The sequence below is a fragment of the Galeopterus variegatus genome, unplaced genomic scaffold (assembly GCF_000696425.1).
Source record: "Galeopterus variegatus unplaced genomic scaffold, G_variegatus-3.0.2 Scaffold3, whole genome shotgun sequence".
Lineage (NCBI taxonomy): Eukaryota > Metazoa > Chordata > Mammalia > Dermoptera > Cynocephalidae > Galeopterus > Galeopterus variegatus.
Window position 1 is genome coordinate 525,422 of NW_007726114.1, and position 17,734 is coordinate 543,155.

The window sequence follows — 17,734 nt, forward strand, 5'->3', positions numbered from 1 at the left end:
AAAAAAAAAAACAAAAAAAAAAAAAAAAAAAAAAAAAAAAATGCAAAGGCCCCAAAGTTTATATAATAAAAAAGGATAGGCTGAAAAACAAATTAGATAAGCATACAATTTAAGACCACATTAGTAAAGGAAAAATACAATTAACCCAAAGAGAGAAGAAATTAATAAAATACTAGAGGATTAATAAAATTAACAAACCCTGCCAGATTGATCAAGATAAAAAGAAGACAGGTCCAAATAAAAAAGGTTAGGAATTAAAAAAGGATCGTATGACATAACTACGCTGGAAAAGATATTTTAAAAAATGAAAATCATGAATCCAGCTGCAGTAAAAAGAGAGGAAAAAAAATTCTATAAAACAACAAAATGAAAGATAATTGTTTTTAAACAAACTCCCTGAGAGACTATGAAAAGAGGAAACATCCACACTTATTTTATGACACTAGATAACCTAGACAATAGGACAAGGAAGAAAAGGAAAGTTACAAGCCTGTTTCTCATGAACAAAGCCAAAATTATTAAATCAAATACTGATAAATTGTACAGATGATCAACCAGATGGAAAAAAATGAGAATATTAACAAATCAAGTCCATCAATGTACTAAAATGATCATATATCGTAATTCAGCTGGGTTTATTCTGAGAATGCAAGACCGATTCAACATTAGAAAATTCTAATTTCTGATTCTGGCCATGACAAACCAATTAGTGTCAGACAAACTGAATCCTCTCTACCAAGAACAAATAGAAAAACGAAATAAAATGTCAATAACAACAACAAATCTCTTTTTCAAGGCATTAAAAAATTACCAAAGCAGGCTGACCGCTTACTCAGTTGGCTAGAGCACAGTGTTGTAACACCAAGGTCAAGGGTTCAGATCCCCATGCCAGCCAGCTGCCAAAAAAATAAAAAATTACCAAAGCAACTAGAATTTGATAGGCTAAGATTCCAACGAGAAAGGAAACAATATTCAGGTGAGTCTGATATTCTGAATTACCCCAAGGCATCTCCCAATTTATATAAGCAGCACAAGGCTCAGAGGCTGAGAAGCAAAGCAGAAAGTGATGGTTAAGAGACTAACAAGCTTAGCAGAGCCTGTGGCCATTTCACGGGAATAGGGAGATAAAGACTGAAATTCAGAGCAGACACAGTGCTTGAGATGTCAAGGAAAGTGCATTAAGCTGAGCAAAGCTTCCAACATTCTTAAGGTGTAAGAGAAAAATTGTAGCTCAGAGTCTGCCATGGAGTGCTTGGTAATACACCACTGCTATCACTGGGACTCCATGAAAGGCGCACACCAGGATTAAGCACAAACTAGAAACAGACTAGCCATCACAAAAACGCAGCTATGAATCAGCTCAGTCCCATTTGGATTAAATTGATCTGGCCATACTCTAATTGCCTGTGAGAAGCAAAAGTAAATTTTTTCTTGAAGAGCAGAAAATCATCCCAGGCCTCAAATTTTCTCTACAGTTTTCATATGCAGTTTCTGACAGTGAGTAAAAGTTACCAGGCTTATCAGGAGATAGGACCAAATGACTGCATATCAAAAGAGAAAAAATATAAAAAAATAAAGAAACCTACAGGGTATATAGATGTTTGAGTTACTGGACAAGGGCTTAATAACTGTGAATATGTATAAGAAAATAGAAGAAGAATTTCAGTAGAGAACAAGAATTTATCAAAAAGTATCAAATAAAAAGTCTAGAAACTAAAAAATATAGTAACTGAAATTAAGAATACAACAGATGGGTTTAATAGATTAGTCACAGTTGAACTATAAAATAATCCAGTAGGAAATATCTAGACTGAGGCCTAAAGGAAAGAGGATAAAAAAGAAAAATACAGAAAAGAAAATGAAAAAAACAAATAAGACATGTCAGTCTAACATATATGTAAATGGAGTCCACAAGGAGAGAAGAAATAAAATGGAGTGGAAATTTGAGGAAAGAATGATGAAGACTTTTCTGAAACTGATGAAAGATAATAAAATCCAAGATTCAAGAAGCCTTTTAAACATCATGTGGGAAAAATATAAAGAAAACCATACCTAGATATCATAGTAAAACTGGTAAAACCCAAACACGAGGAGAAAAATCTTAAAAGCGGATAGAAAGGGGAAAAAAAAAAAAAAAAAGCACAACAAATTAATTTCCAAAATACCGCAGGAAGACTGACAGCTTACTTTTCAATGCAAGGCTGGATACTAGAACACAATCAAAGACATATTTATAAAGTGTTGAAAGATCAATGCCAACCTAGAAGGAAAAATAGATATTTTATAAATACAGTATTAAAATAATACTAAAGGGAGTTCTTTAGGCAGAAGGAAAGTGATCATAGGTAGAAGTATAGAAATACAGAAAGAAGTGGAAAGTAATAAAAAGGGTAAATGTGTGGGTAAAGATAAGTAAATATTGATTGTATAAAACAATGTCTTGCAGCATTTAGAATATATATATAAAAATAAAGTAGTATAGCAATAGCACAGAAGTCAGGAGGAGAATAAATGGAATGAAAGTGTTCTATAGTCCTTTATCATCTGGGAAGTAATAAAGGTACTGGTTTAGATTAGTCCTTACAAAAGTCAAGGATGCAGGTTGTAATCTCTGAAGTAACTACTAAAAAAATTTAATAAGTTTACATGTGAAAAGTAGAAAGAAATACTTGAGCAATCCAAAAAGAAAGTAAGAAAAGAGAAAAATCTATTAATAAAATTCACCATACTACTAGATTAAAAAAGGAAAAACCACATGATTGTCTAGATAGATACAGTAAAAATTTAATTCAGTTAAACGATTTTCCTATCCAGAATAAGAGCATCCATAAAAAAGCCTACAGGGCTGACTGGTTAGCTCCGTTGGTTAGAGCATTTAATCAACAATAAACAGAAAATGCAATAACAAAAGATACCACTTACAAAAGCATCCCTCCAACATTAAAATACTAATTTAACAAATCTAAAAAAAAAAAGTACAGAACTTTTATGTAGAAAATTTTAAAATTCAATTGAAATACATTAAAGACCTAAATAGACAGACATTATCATGTCCTTGGATAGATACTCAATTCATACAAATGTCAATTTTCTCCCCAGTTCATCTATAGCTTTAATACAATTTCAATCAAAACCCCAACTTAGAACTTGAAAACCTGATTCTAAAATTTATATAGAAGAGCAAAGAGCTAAGACACTCTTAAAGAAGAAGGTTGGGGTAAACTGTTCTTCCAATTATCAAGCCTCATTATACAGTTGTAATAATGAAGAATGTGTGATTTTGGCCTAGGAAGAGACTAAGGGAACAGAATAGAAAGCTCAGATCAACACATATAGGAAACCTGCTGTTTGTCAGAGCTGGGTTTAATGTCAGTAGGATAAAGATGAATATTATTGTCCAATAAGAAAAAATGAATGATTAAGCCTTACCTCAGTGCATACAGAAAAATCAATTCCAGGGAATCAAGGACTTAAATGTCAGTCTAAAGGCAAAACCTGAAAACTCTTACAAGAAAACAGTAAAATATCTTTTTGACTTTGGGAGAAGGATAGATTTCCTATGTGCAAACTATAAAGGAAAAGACTGATAAATTTAACTACATTAATATTAAGAATATTTTTTTTCATTTAAAAGATACCATACAGAAAATGAAAAGACAAGTCACAAATGAGATGATATCTACAATACATAAAACTGACAAAAGTTCCAGAATCCAGATATACAATGTAAATATCACTTATGAGTCAATAAGAAAGATAACCTAATAGAAAAATGAGCAGAAGACATGAACAGGCGTTTCACAGATGAGGACACACAAATGACTAATATGTGAAAAGATGCTCAATTTCATCAGTAACCAATTAAATACAAATTATAACCACTATTTCATATCTGTAGATTATGGGAGGAAAAACCTCTTATTAAGTGTATGCAAAGATGTAGAACACTGTACTTTCACATGGTGCTGAAGGGAATATACTTTGGTATAACCACTTTGGAGAACAATTTGGCATTTCTTTTAAATCTGAACATGTGCATATCCTATGACTCAGGCATTTCCACTCCTGGTATATACCTTACAAAACTCTTGTATATGTATGCCAGGAGACATGGTCAGATATTTTCATAATAATCCACAGCTAACATCCTAACTAATGATGAAAGACTCAATAATTTCCCCCTAAGATCAGGAATAAGATAAAAACAAGGATGCCCCCCTTGCCACTTCTATTCAACATTACACTGGAACAGGACCATTAGGCAAAAAAAATAAGAGGAATCCAGATTGAAGAGAAAAAACTAAAACTCTTCTCAGATGACATAATCTTGTATACAAGAAATCCTAAGGAACCCACAAAAAAAATTAGAACTAATAAACAAGTTCAGTAAAGAGGCAGGACACAAGATCGATATAAAAAAAGCAACTGTATTTCTATATGCTAGCAATGAACAATCTAAAAACGAAATTAAGAAAAAAATTCCATGTATAATAGCATCAAAAGGAATAAAATACCTAGGATTAAATTTAATAAAAGAAGTGAAAGACTTGGAAAGAATTTTTAAAAACCTAAATAAATGGAAAGATACCCATGTTCATGGATCCAAAGACTTAATATTGTTAAGATGGCAATACTCCCCAAATTGATTCACAGATTTAACAAAATCTCTATCGAAAAAAAATCCCAGCTGCCTTTTTTGCAGAAATTGACAAGCTGATCCTAAAATTCATATGGAAGTGCAAGAACAAAGTGTCTCCTTTAGAATTTCTTTCAGTGAGAACCAAAGAGCTGGCTATGTACTTTTTAAATTTGTATTTTACTTGAAGAACAAAAGTTGGAGGACTCACACTTCCCAATTCGAAACTTACTGCAAAGTTATAGTAATCATGACGGTGTGGTACTGGCATAAATATATACATATACATTAATGACACAGAATAGAATCAAGAGTCCAGAAATAAACCCTTACATTTATGGTCAATTAATTTTTGAAAAGGGTGCCAAGACCATTCAATGGGGAAAGAATAGTCTCTTTAACAATGGTGCTGGGACAAATATTTTACAGATATACAAATGTAAAAGAATGAGGTTTTCTTTCACACCACATATAAAAATTAATTTAAAATGGATCATAGACTTAAATATAATAGCTAAAACTATAAAACTCTTAGAAGCAAACAGGAGTATATCATCACGACTCTGTACTAGATGATGATTTCTTAGACTTGACGCCAAGCAACAAAAGAAAAAAAAAATCAATAAATTGGACTTCATTAAAATTAAAAACTTTGGTGAGATGGGATGGGTAGGAAAAAAAAATTAAAAACTTAGCCAAAAAGTAGAACAACCCAACTGTCCATCAACTGATGGATGAGTGGATAAGCAAAATGTAATATATCCATACAATGGAATATTATTTAATGAAAAGGAATGAAGTTCTGATATATACTACAACATGGATAAATCTCAAAATCATTACATAAAGTGAAAGAAGCTAAACACAAAAAAGACCACACCACACATATTGTACGTTTCTATTTACATAAAATGTCCAGAATATGCAAATCTAAAATAAAGTAGATTAGTGCTTGTCTAGGGCTGGGAGAGGAGAAGGAAGAGATGGGGAATAATGGCTAAATGGGTACAGGATTTATTTTAGGGATGATGAAAATGTTCTAAAATTAGTTAATAGTGATGGTTGTACAGCTCTGTGAATATACTAAAACCCACTAAATTGTCCACTACTTTAAAGGGATGAGTTTTTTTTTTTTTTTTCCTTTTTGTCTTTTTTCATGACCGGCAACGGATCGCAACCCTCAGTGTCGCGCCCGTACCAGCCCGGGACTGGCAACGGGATCGCAACCCTCGGTGTTGCTCCCTGCACCTCGCTCAGCCAGTGAGCAGGAACCGGTCTGTATGTGGGATCCGAACCCTCGGCGGGAGCGCCGCCACGCTTCCCAAGCGGCGCACTGTAGCAGTGCGCCACCGGGCCGGCCCCTAAAGGGATGAGTTTTATAGTATGTAAATTATATCTCAATAATGCTGTTATGAAAAAAGTTCACAACTGAAAAGTAGAAACAATCCAACTGTTCATTGGGGGAATGGATAAACAATGGTATAATCATACAGTAGGATGCTGTGTATCAATGAAATGAATGAACTACAGGTAGAGGCATTAACGTGTATGAATTTTAAAAACAACGTTGAATAAAGAAGACAAACCTCATAAAAATACACCATTCTTCTATTAATATAAATTTCACAAACAGGTAAAACTGTAAAGAAAACAAGGGTATAATAAACAAAATTCAGGATAGTGCTTACTGCTGTGGCAGAGAGAAGATGATACATGACTGGACTTCAAAGATATTGCTAAGATTCTATTTTGTAAGCTAAGTGGTGGGTACACAAGTGTTCTTTTTATTATTTTTCTTTATGCTGTCTAGTCTTTGCATGTATGATATTTTACAATAAAAATAAAGTTTAATAAAGGAATGAGAGTAAAATAAAGATTTTCAGATGAATAAAAATGGAGTTAATGCCAGCTTCTAGGTTCTCACTAAAGGAAGTTAGTACTAAAGGATGTACTTCAGCAAAAAAGAAAATGATACAAAAAGAAAGATCTGAAATATAAGAAGGAAGGGTAAGTGAAGAAAATGATAAACATACAGATAAATTATTATATAATTATAATATTGAAAATTATATTAGTGTTATTACTCATTGGGTTTAATAATAAGAAAACAATCAGATAAGACAAATTTTAAGGTTTCTGTTGTTCGGAGGGAAGATAAAGCTGTTGAGTATCTTAATGTTAAATTTTTTTTTCGTCCTTTTTTTGAGACCGGCCGCACCGCGCTCAGCCAGTGAGCGCAGTGAGCGCACCGGTCATCCCTATATAGGATCTGTGGCGGGAGCGCTGCTGCGCTCCCAGCGCTGCACTCTCCCGAGTACGCCACGGGCTCGGCCCATAATGTTAAAATTTTAAGGGTAAAAAGAACAGAAATACAGTGCGTAACTTCTGGGGCATATACGGCGAGGTGTCCACAATATTTCTTTTCTCCTTCCTCTGAAATAGAACCTTCACTTTTTTTTTCTTCATGTCAAATAGCAACTTTATTCAGAGAAAATAAAAACATAGCAATTTCTTAGGCACAGTGTGAATTTTCCAGGACAAAGTTTTGTCAAATTGAAAATTTGAGGCATGGCATGCAAAATACTAGAATTATATAACAAGCTATACTAGAATCAGGAGTGGAATAAGGACTTCTGTTGTCAGTATTATGTCAAATCTCTTTATTGTGCACACTCTGTCCGCTAAGCACAACACAGCCTTCTGAAAACAAGGATCTTAGGTGGACCTTGGATTTTTAGCTGGGCACATGGTAGCCTGGAATCCAGCATTTCTTAGACTCCCCTGCAGCAAGGTATGCGTAACTATGTGTCTAAATTCTGGCCAAAGGAGTGGTGTGTGGAGCCAGCTTGCTCTTTTTTGCTCCTGGTTCCTTTTGCGGGCTAGAATGCACTTGGGATGCTGGAATCCAGTATCCACTTTGAACCATGAGAAGGTCTTCTAAATAGAAGTCAATTATGACATCAAACCTCAAGGGAAAAAACCCCTGGGGCTCTAGCATCATTCTCTTAGACATTCTTGAATGCAAGCAAAATAGTCTTGTTCAAACCACTTTTTCTTATTTTTTTAATGTTATTCATAGGTAGACCTTATTCCAATTAATACAGCCTCAAAACTTGTAAAGGGTAAAAAGGAAAAGGGGAGAGGAGTATGTTAATTCAAAAAAAGGTAAGAAAAGAGAGAGGAAGAAAAGAGACCTCAAAAAAGTTGAACAAATATCACAAAATCACATGGTATTGTCTAGTTGTGAAATAAAAATAAACAGACTGGATAAAGCACAAAACACGGGTATATGCTGATTACGAGACATGATTAGTAAGGACAGTGAAAGGCTGAAAGTAAAAGGATGGGAAGAGATATACCAGACAAACACTAACCAAAGGAAGCCTGCTACAGCAATATGCACAACACATATGACAGTACTTCAAAAAGTTCATGGAAAGATTCATATTATCTTTTTTTTGGCAGCTAGCTGGTATGGGGATCCAAACCCTTGACCTTGCTGTTATCAACACCAAGTTTGAACCAAGTGAGCTAACTGTCCAGCCCTCTATTACCTTTTAATTTTATTTTTCCACAAACTTTTTGAAGTACCCTAGTATGATAAGACTCTCAGGCAAAACACACATCTACATTCTGAAAAACAGTGGATCACTAAACGTTCACCAGGAATAGTACAATTCTAATCTTGATGCATCTAATATATCTTCAAAAGATACAAAGGAAAATTTAACAGAACTTTAAGGAAAAACAGACAAATTAACCATCATACAGAAAGTGGTATGATACAGACATATTCCCTAAATACAACACAATTACATTGAAAACAAAATTTAAAAGCAGCTAATCTTTTGGATGAACATGCCCATCTCCCATCCCAGTTTTCCCTCTACGACCTTATCTCAGCAGGTGCTTGGAGCTGAGGGTACATACTCCAGCCCCAACAGTTGCTCTTTTTTCCCCCTAATGATTTTCCCCTTCTCTAACAAGGTCATTCTCAAAAATATACAAACATGCTTATATTGTTCCATTTAAAGAAACAACAACCCTCTCTTTTACCCTATATCCATCCCTTCATTTCTCAGCTCCCTTGTACAGGAGAATTCATCAATAGAGTTGTCTATACTAGTGGTTTCCAATTACTGTATTTTCTCTTAGCCTTCCTTCAATCGGGCTGTCCCACCCCTGACCCCTACCATCACCATTCCACCAAAATGGCTCTTTAAGGTCTCTAATGACCTCCACATGGTGTGCCCATCAGTAGTCTTTACACAGTTGATTCTCTCTTTTTCTTGAAAACTTTATTCAGTTGGCTTCCAACTTGCCTTTCCTTTGACCTCACTGGTCATTCCTCCCTTCCCACAATTAAGTATTAATGTCTCAGGGCTCAGTCCTTGGACTGTTTGTCTTTTCTACTCCTTAGGCATTCTTATCTCATTTTTGAGCTCAATCTTTACTCGGATGATTCCCACATACTATCTTCAAATTGGACCTATCTCGAGACTCATATATCCAAACTACCTGCTTTACTTCTTTACTCTGATGTCTAATGAAATATATCAAAGTTAATGTTCAAAACTGACTTCTACTTTTCTCCTGATATCTATGCTTTCTGTAGTCTTCCCCATTTCAGTGACAATTCCATCCTTTTCTTCACTCAGATTCAAAACCATTTTTGACTGCCTCCACTCTTGCCTCATATTCAATCTGTCAGGAAATTCTGTTCTACCTTCAAAATATATCCAGAATCTGATACTTCCTTAAAGTGTCCACCACCATTTTCTCTCTTCTCTCACCCAGATTATTGTTACACCCTCCTAACTTATCTCCCAGCTTCCACTTGTGCACCCCCCAGTCTCATTTGAACAGAAAAGCAAGACTGATTCTTTAAAAAAGATCAAGTTTCAGCATGCAAAACACTCCAATGAGTACTCTTCTTGAAGTAAAAACCAAGTCTTTAATAACAGCCTCTGAGGTCCCTGTGATTGAGGCACCCCCGCTGTGGCTACATCTCCCACCTCTCTCCTCCGGGCTCACAACTGCAGCCCACTGGCTGCCTTCTCTTGGCCTCGAACATGTCAAGCACTTGCCCACCATAGTTCTCTGCCCTGCTGTTGCCTCTGTCTAGAAGGCTCTTCTCCCCAGATCTCCACAGACTTCTCTCCCTCCTTTCCTTCAGGTTTCTGCCCCAAAGCCACCTTACCACGGAGGCCTTCTCTGACCACCCTACTTAGGACAGTAACATCGACCCCCACCCCTGCAGTACACATTATCCTGCTCTTATAGTGCTTTATTTTCTTCATTGCATGTCTAACCATATTTGATGTTTGCTTGTTTATTTGGTCATTGTATGTCTCTTCTCATGAGGATGTAGGCTCCATGAGGGCAGGGACTTTGTTCTGTTCACTGCTAACATCTCCAGAAGCTACAACAGTGCCTAGCATGTGGTAGGTGCCCAGTAAATATTCACTTAGTGAATGATGGTCAGGACCAAGGGAGGGATGTGGACCTACTGTTCCACACTGTCCTGAAGTTTCATGCCATGCAGCTAAACAAGATACCAGTAAGCTCAGAGAGACACAAAATTGCCATTATTAGCAAACAATATGATCATTTATGATGCAAATCCAAGAGAACCAACAGTTATACAAGGTTGCTGGAGACAAGATCAACATACAAGGTCAAGGGTTTAGATCCCCTGACTGTCCAGCTGCCAAAAAAAAAAAAAAAAAAAAAAAGAAAAAAGCCAACAAAACATACAAAAATCAAACATCATGTCTATTTTACTAGCAATAACTAATTAGAATATGCAAATATTTAAAAAATCCATTTCGCAAAACAAAAACTGGAAAGTACCAAGGAATAAGCCTAAGAAAAATATGCAAGGCCTTCACAGAGAAATTAATCAAACTGGAATAGAAGGATATAAAGGGAGACATGAATAAATGGAGAGAAAATGTACCTCTAACTAAGAAGACATTATTTTACAGGTATCAATTCTCCCCAAATTTATAAGTTCACTCTATTTCCTGTCAACATCCCAACAAAATTTTTCTGAGGAACTTAATATACTAATTCTGTAATTGGTACTGGAAGAATGATGATGTAAGAAGAGTTTTTCTTTCTGCACAAAAAGAATAAGGAAGGGCTGGCCAGTTATCTCAGTTGGTTAGAGCACAGCCCTGTAACAGCAAGGTCATGGGTTCAGATCCCTGTAGTGGCCACCCACCCCTGCAAAAAAAATAATAAGGAAGGGGGAGTAACCCTACCAAATACCAAGGTATGCTACAAAGCTATGGTAAGAGGAGCAGAACAGAAGAGAGCTCAGAAACATACCTCTGCATATGTGAGAATCTGACAGAAGTTATGAATAGCTAGCATCACTAATCAGTTTAGAAAGGAAGGCACTTCAATAACTAGTGTTGTGAAACTGGCTTTCCTTCCATATGAAAAAAATAAAATGAGATCCTGGAATGTGCAAATATAAACTGCTGTGGATTAAACATTTAAATAGGAAAAAACAAAAAACCCCAAACTTTGAAACCATGAAAAAAATATGCCGTTGGAACACAGAATCAAAGGCACAAAACAAAAGATGAATAGATATGAACCTATCAGAGTTAAAAATTACAGTGATGGGCCGGCCCAGTGGCGCACTGGATAAGTAATAAAATTGTTCTTTTTAACCACAGCATTATAGTGGATGTAAATGGTTCTTTTCTGTGGCCGATTTTTTTTCAAGTTTAAAAACATGTACTTAATAACAGTTTATAAAATACTTTATGCTGTGGCAGACTGTATCTTCTGAAGATGGCCCCAATAGTATCTCCTGTCTTTCACCTGTACTTCTGAAACCTTGACACTCCCCTATTAAGAGGTAGGGTCTAATTCTCCCTTCCTTCAATCTGAAGCTCCTCGTGGGCTTGTGACTTGTTTATAACCAAATACAGTGGAAGAGCTGCTAGGTTACTTCCTAGGCCAGGCCATAAGAGGCATGTAGCCTCTGGGTAGCTGAAGCACTCACACCTGGAGCCCAGAGCCATGGGTAAGAAGGCTGACTACCCTGAGGCATGCACAGGGGCTCTGGCCAGCAGTCACAGGTGCAGTCTTTGAGTTGTTCTTATCTAGGCACCAGGCACAGGAATGAACTGCCTTCACACAATTCCATCCCTCAGACATCACACCACCCCCAGCCCTTGAGTCTTCCAGCTGAGGCCCCAAGACTTTATGGAGAAGAGAAAGGTGTTCTTGCCATGCTCTTTCTGAGTTGCCGATGTAGAGAATCCATGACTGTAATAAAATTTTATGCCACTAGGTTTGAGATGACTTGTTATACATCAGAGGTATAATTGGAATGCAGTGAGGAGCCTGCCTTATTTATTATTACAAATAATGTACAAAGAAATCCTTGCACATGCCTCTATACATAAGCCATTTCTTTGAGGAAATACTAAAAAGGAGACTTGTACTCAAAACTGCCCTTGGGTGAAAGTGGTGGAGGCCATAGTGCCTGTTTCTAATAATATTAACAACTACATTAATGATGATTATTATAATAAATGCTACCATCTCTTGGGCCCTTGCCACAGGCTTTGTGTTCCTTATTTCATGTAATACACAGCCCTGTAAACCCAATTCACAGGTGAGGAAATTAAAGACTGGAGGAGTGAAGTGACTCACCCAAGGCCTCCTTTTCTTTTCCATCAGCTTTCTGCCTAGGCTGTATCTATCCAGGAGTTAGGATGACGGCAGCTGTAGCAGGCACAGCTGCTGCCATTCACCACCCACCACTCAGGGTCAAGCACTCCACACACACACACTGGGTCTCATCTTATACCTACCAGAGGCTGAGGGGTAGGGATCATTATCCCAACTGAACAGATGACAGATGGGCTCAGAGAGAGATGCACAGTTGCCCAAGGTGACACAGCTACTGAGTAGCAGAGCACTTGACTTCCATGTGCCTGTTTCCTCTTCTAGATGGGATCTTAATAGCTTCCAACCTCACAATGATGATGCTGAGTGCTGGTTCATTGATGAGCCCTTCAGTGTTCAAGGCTCTCTTGATTCTCCAGTTATTGTGCATCAGCCCCGATCAATCCCCTGGCCACAGCAGTTTCCACTGACTATGTTTAAGTCTCATTTCATCCTCACTTCCCTCCATGGTGAGAAAGGCATTTGTATAAACTGACTTCTATAATCTTACTTCTCCAAGAACCCCTCCTTATTCAACTAAGTACTCTCTGCCTTCCTCTTTCTAGTTAATAGTCTCTTCATCTAACCATGGCCCAACCCAACATTAAAAAGGGCAAAGGACTTGGATACTTCTCCAGAGAAGACATACAAATGACCAATGGGCACATGAAAAGATGCTCAGTGTCATTAGAGAAATGCAAATCAAAATGACAGTGACCACTTCATACCCATTAGGATGGCTATAATTTTTTAAAAAGATGGAAAGTAAGTGTTGGCAAGGATATGAAGAAATTGGAACCCTCACGCATTGCTGGTAGAAATGTAAAATAGTGCAGCTGCTGTAGAAAATAGTTTGGCAGTTCCTCAGAAAGTTAAACAGAGTTATTACCATATGACCCACAATTCCACTCCTAGGTATATACCCCAAAGATATGAAAACAGGGATTCAAACAGAAACTTGTACACCAACTTTCATAGCGGCATTATTCACAGTAGCCAGAAGGTGAGGATGTCAAGAAATAAAAATCCTCACACACTGCTGATAGGAATGTTAGATGGTACAGCTACTTTGGAAAACAGTGTGGCAGTTTCTCAAACAGTTAAACATTGAGTTACCACATGACCCAGCAATTCTACTCCTAGGTATACACCCAAAAGAAATAAACATATATCCATATGAAAACTGTATATGAATGTTTGCAGTAGATTGGATGCACCTCCAACCTCACTGAAGCTTAAATCCCCACTGTAACTGTTGAGGGTGGGAAATCTTATTACGGTAATTGAAAGATGGGGCCTTGAAGAGGTGATTAGATTGTAGGACCATGCCATAGTGAATGGATTAATAATGGTGGTCAGGGGCATAGTCCTGTGGACTTTAAAAGGAGAGCACATGAGAGTCTCTCTCTATGCTCCGCCATTCTCACCATGTGACCTCTATGTTGCTGTAAAGCCACCACCAAAAAGACCCTCACCAGATGTGTTCCCTGGATTTTGGACTTCTCAGCCTCCAAAATTATAAGAAATAAATTTTTTAATAAATTTCCCAGTTCCAGGTATTTTGTTATAAGCAACAGAAACAGGCTAATATAGAAAATTGTCTGAATCCCAATATAGAAATGGCTTATTAACTACTGGCACAATAAATGTAAAAGACCCATTCCACAGAATAGCACTGAGAAATTTCATAAGACAGGTATAGTGAAGATCTTAAAAGCTTCCAGAGATAACAAAAGTACAAAGGACTGAGAATTGGAATGGCACTAAACTTTTTAGCAGAAATAACAGAAGCTAAACACATAGAACATTTAAAATTCTGAGAGAAGATTATTTTCAACTTTATATTATTTTTATATTTGTATATAAATTACATATGTACATGTTAATACATATATATATATATTTAAAGTTATATTTTTTATTCTCAACTTCATACCCACCCAAACTGTGTGAGGTCTGAATAAAGACATAACAAAGTTTCCAAAAATTTCTCTTTGACTGAAGATGTGCTCCAGCAAAATGAGGGAGTGACTGCTAATTAATATGGGTGTCCACCATGCAAAAGTGGCCAAGAGTGGTTCCAGGTGATGAAAGGGAAGGTCTCAGGACAGCAGCTGGCTAGCAGTCCCAGAGAGCAACCCGGACAGGCCAGAGCAGAGGACAGAGGGCATCAGGAAAAATACATCACGATGGGATTATCTGATGTGTTTATGCATTTGGGAAATAATATTGATGAGGGCTGGCAGATCTGTTAGAGCATGTGGAAAAATAACAGAAAAAAAAAAAAAAGAAAAATGAGGCAACCAATCATTCTAGGAAAAACAAAATGTATAAAAAAAGAAAATGAAATCAAAATATACTATTAGGCTCTGCAGTAAACGATATTCACATACTCACAGTAAATAGAAACACTGGTTGTTATTTAACCAAAAAGAGTGATGTAATATACAGAGGGTGGGTCACAGGAAGTGGCAGTCATGTGACACAGCTAAACACTCATCTGTTACAACAGGAGAAATCAATACATAATGACAATTAATTTTAGAAAAGAAATAAAAGGTAATCATATATATATTTTTTTTGTCTTTTTTCGTGACCGGCAACGGATCGCAACCCTCAGTGTTGCGCCCGTACCGGACCGGGACCGGCTACGGGATCGCAACCCTCGGTGTTGCCCCCGCTCCTCGCTCAGCCAGTGAGCGGCCGGTCTGTATGTGGGATCTGAACCCTCGGCGGGAGCGCCGCCGCGCTTCCCAAGCAGCGCACTGTAGCAGTGCGCCACCGGGCCGGCCTGGTAATCATATTTTTTAAAAAGAAATATCAAGGCAAACACCAGAATATGCTACTAGTAAGAGTTGAAAGTGGGGAAAGACCAAGGTAGGGCAGTGGGCTGGATGTTTTCTATTAAAAGCCTTTTAGTGCTCCTTACCCCCGTTTTGATGTTTTTAATACTATTATTGTTAAATGTTATTGGACATATTCCTCATAATAGACCCCTGCACACCGATAAGTGTGACATCAAAGCTGGAAACTGGCCTTGAGGACAGTGAGAACACTGACTCTGAAGCACCCTCTGAATCATTAAAGGGTGCTTTCCTCAGGGCCCTGCCTATCAGGCATCAGTGGGATGCGGGGTCTGTCTCATTTCTTTCCTGAATGTTCTGTGGAGGAGGAACTAACTGGGAATCGGTTCTCTGGCTGAACCAGGTCACTGCAGTGTGACTGCCCAGAGCTTCTTGGGGACCTGCCTCCAAACCACCTCCCTCCCCCTTAGCCACCTGTGAATCTAGGCTCCCTCCATATTTCTAGCTCTTTCTTGGACTAATTTCTCTGGGGAATTTTTGGACACAGGCATGCTATAGATGCAAACGTTAAGTGGAAAAGTAGATAACTTCTGTCTCATCTTTTATAGTTCCTCACACTCTGCTGAGGCCCAGTTGGATCCCTGGTGCTTGGCACACAGTAAGTACCCAGTAAGGAGCTGCTGAAGGCATCATTATGGTACCAACTTGCACTGTGGGCACTCCGTCGGGCCCTTTTCCTGCATAATCACACTCAATCCTTACATTATGTGTACGCAGTTAGGAGGATGCTCTCACTTTACAGATGAGGACCCTGGGGCTCAGAATAACCTGATCAAGGTAACTTCACTAGGAAAGGAGGAGCTGGGATTTAAACCTGGGTGTGGCTGACCTCACAGCCTATACAACTAGCAGCAGTTCCCATCAATCCTTTCTGGAAAGAGGTGTGGTTAGGTAGGTGGATAGATGGCAGAGAAGAAAGAATGAAAACAAGTGGTGAGCTCACAAAACTGGCCCAAGAAAACCTAAGAGACCCTCCCCACTCACAGCCTGCAAGACTAGCTGGACAAAACCTGGAGAACCAGTTGTGCAGCCCTTCTCCCCTCGTCTCAGGTAGTCCTCCTGGCACCACCTACCTTCTTCAGAGAGGTTGTTCTCTTTGGTCTCCTTGTCCATCTGGCAGCACCAGCCTTCCAGCCGCTCCGTTTCTGCCTGAAGTAGCTTCAAGAACCAGAAGCCATCCCGGCGACAGGCCCCTGGCTGTGCTGGCTCTGCCGGGGAGCTGGAGGAGGTCTCGAGCCAGGGGTCAGGTGGGGGCAGCGAGGACGCCTCTAGGGCAGGGTCGCTGTTGTCTCCATAGGAGAGGTTACGCTTGATCTGGGCAATCTTGGGGGCCTGCCGGAGGCTGGCATCAATGCTGATGGAGTTGGGGTGTGGGGTACAGTCCGGGAGGCTCCTCTCAGATGATTTACAGCTTGAGTCGTTTGCATCCTGGGTATCCGAGTCAGTGTCCCGTCGGGAGGACATACTGTGAGAGGGGGCACTGCTTCTGTGGGTGGGGTAGGGACAGGAAGAAGTGAGTCACTAAGAGGGCCAGAGACCAGAGGCCACCCTGACCCGGACACACGGGAGACAGAGAAACGGATGCATCATCTGCTCACCATGCGCCTGAAGCAGGTCCCGCAGCCCCCCGTCTCATTCTCGGCTCAGCCCTTGCCCCATCCCTCCCATGCCCACACGCACACACACACAAGGACAAGGTCATAAGGTTGGCTGTTTACTGCAGTGGGGCCAGGAAGACCACCAACATCAGGGTGGCTGGGGCTTTGTCCCAGCGCAGCCTGGGCCCCAGCAGGCTGACTGGTCTCACCAAGCAAGTGCTCATTGTCCAGCTGCCCACCCCCTGCCCAGCTTCCCATGCCAGGCCACCGCCCGCACCCCAAACCCAGCTTGGTTATTAGAAATCCAGCAAGGAGAATGGGTTAGGGAGAGCAGGAGAGGTTAGAGCAGAGGGAGAGAGAGAAGAGAGAGAAGCAGCCGCCACCTCTGTCCAACTTACCGCCAGTCGTCCTCTACCTGAACCCCGATGGACTGGAATTTGGTAGCGGGACTGGGCTCCTCTTTTGGCACTGGCTGAATGCAGTCAACCTTATTGAAGGACAACAACAGCAACGGCACGGAGACAAAGACAAAAATAAAAAACAAACACCACACTTGCTGCTGAAATTCACATTAGTGGGACGACGCAAACGGACGTGTGGACAGACGGACACGAGGCATGCGGACACTGCACATGGGCCCGAGCCGGACCAGGATAAGCCGGGCACTGCTCATTCGCACGGAGGCGGGCGGGCAGGAGGGCGGGAGGTGGGATGGAGTGGAGATGACTGGCTTTCCCTACTCTGAGGAGGGTGCCATCACATCGATCGCTTTGGGTCCGTTGTCCTCCAAGAGGTGGAAACCGTTCCTTCTAGTCCTCTCCTTTACACGCATCAGAGAGAAGAGAAAAAAGGACGACGAAAGAGAAAGAAAACACACACACACACAAAGCCACAGCCGTTATCCGGTGCAGTCAAAGCTGGGGGCTGTCTTGAGGCAAAGATCT

The 17,734-nt window shown here is 39.4% G+C and overlaps 1 protein-coding gene across 6 annotated transcripts in view; it reads right to left on the reverse strand.

Moving 5' to 3' along the window:
- The window catches only part of DLGAP4 (discs, large (Drosophila) homolog-associated protein 4), a 212,668-nt gene that overhangs the window by 16,697 nt on the left and 178,237 nt on the right, over window positions 1-17,734 (reverse strand). For 4 of the 6 annotated variants that reach the window (XM_008568557.1, XM_008568420.1, XM_008568771.1 and 1 more), the window contains 2 exons: window positions 17,189-17,277; window positions 16,266-16,678 (listed from right to left, as the gene is read on the reverse strand). In XM_008568557.1, the coding sequence (XP_008566779.1) occupies window positions 16,266-16,678; window positions 17,189-17,277 (502 nt within the window). Of the gene's footprint in view, window positions 1-16,265; window positions 16,679-17,188; window positions 17,278-17,530; window positions 17,611-17,734 lie in introns of all 6 variants that reach the window. The other 2 variants (XM_008568698.1, XM_008568489.1) reach the window with 1 other exon arrangement.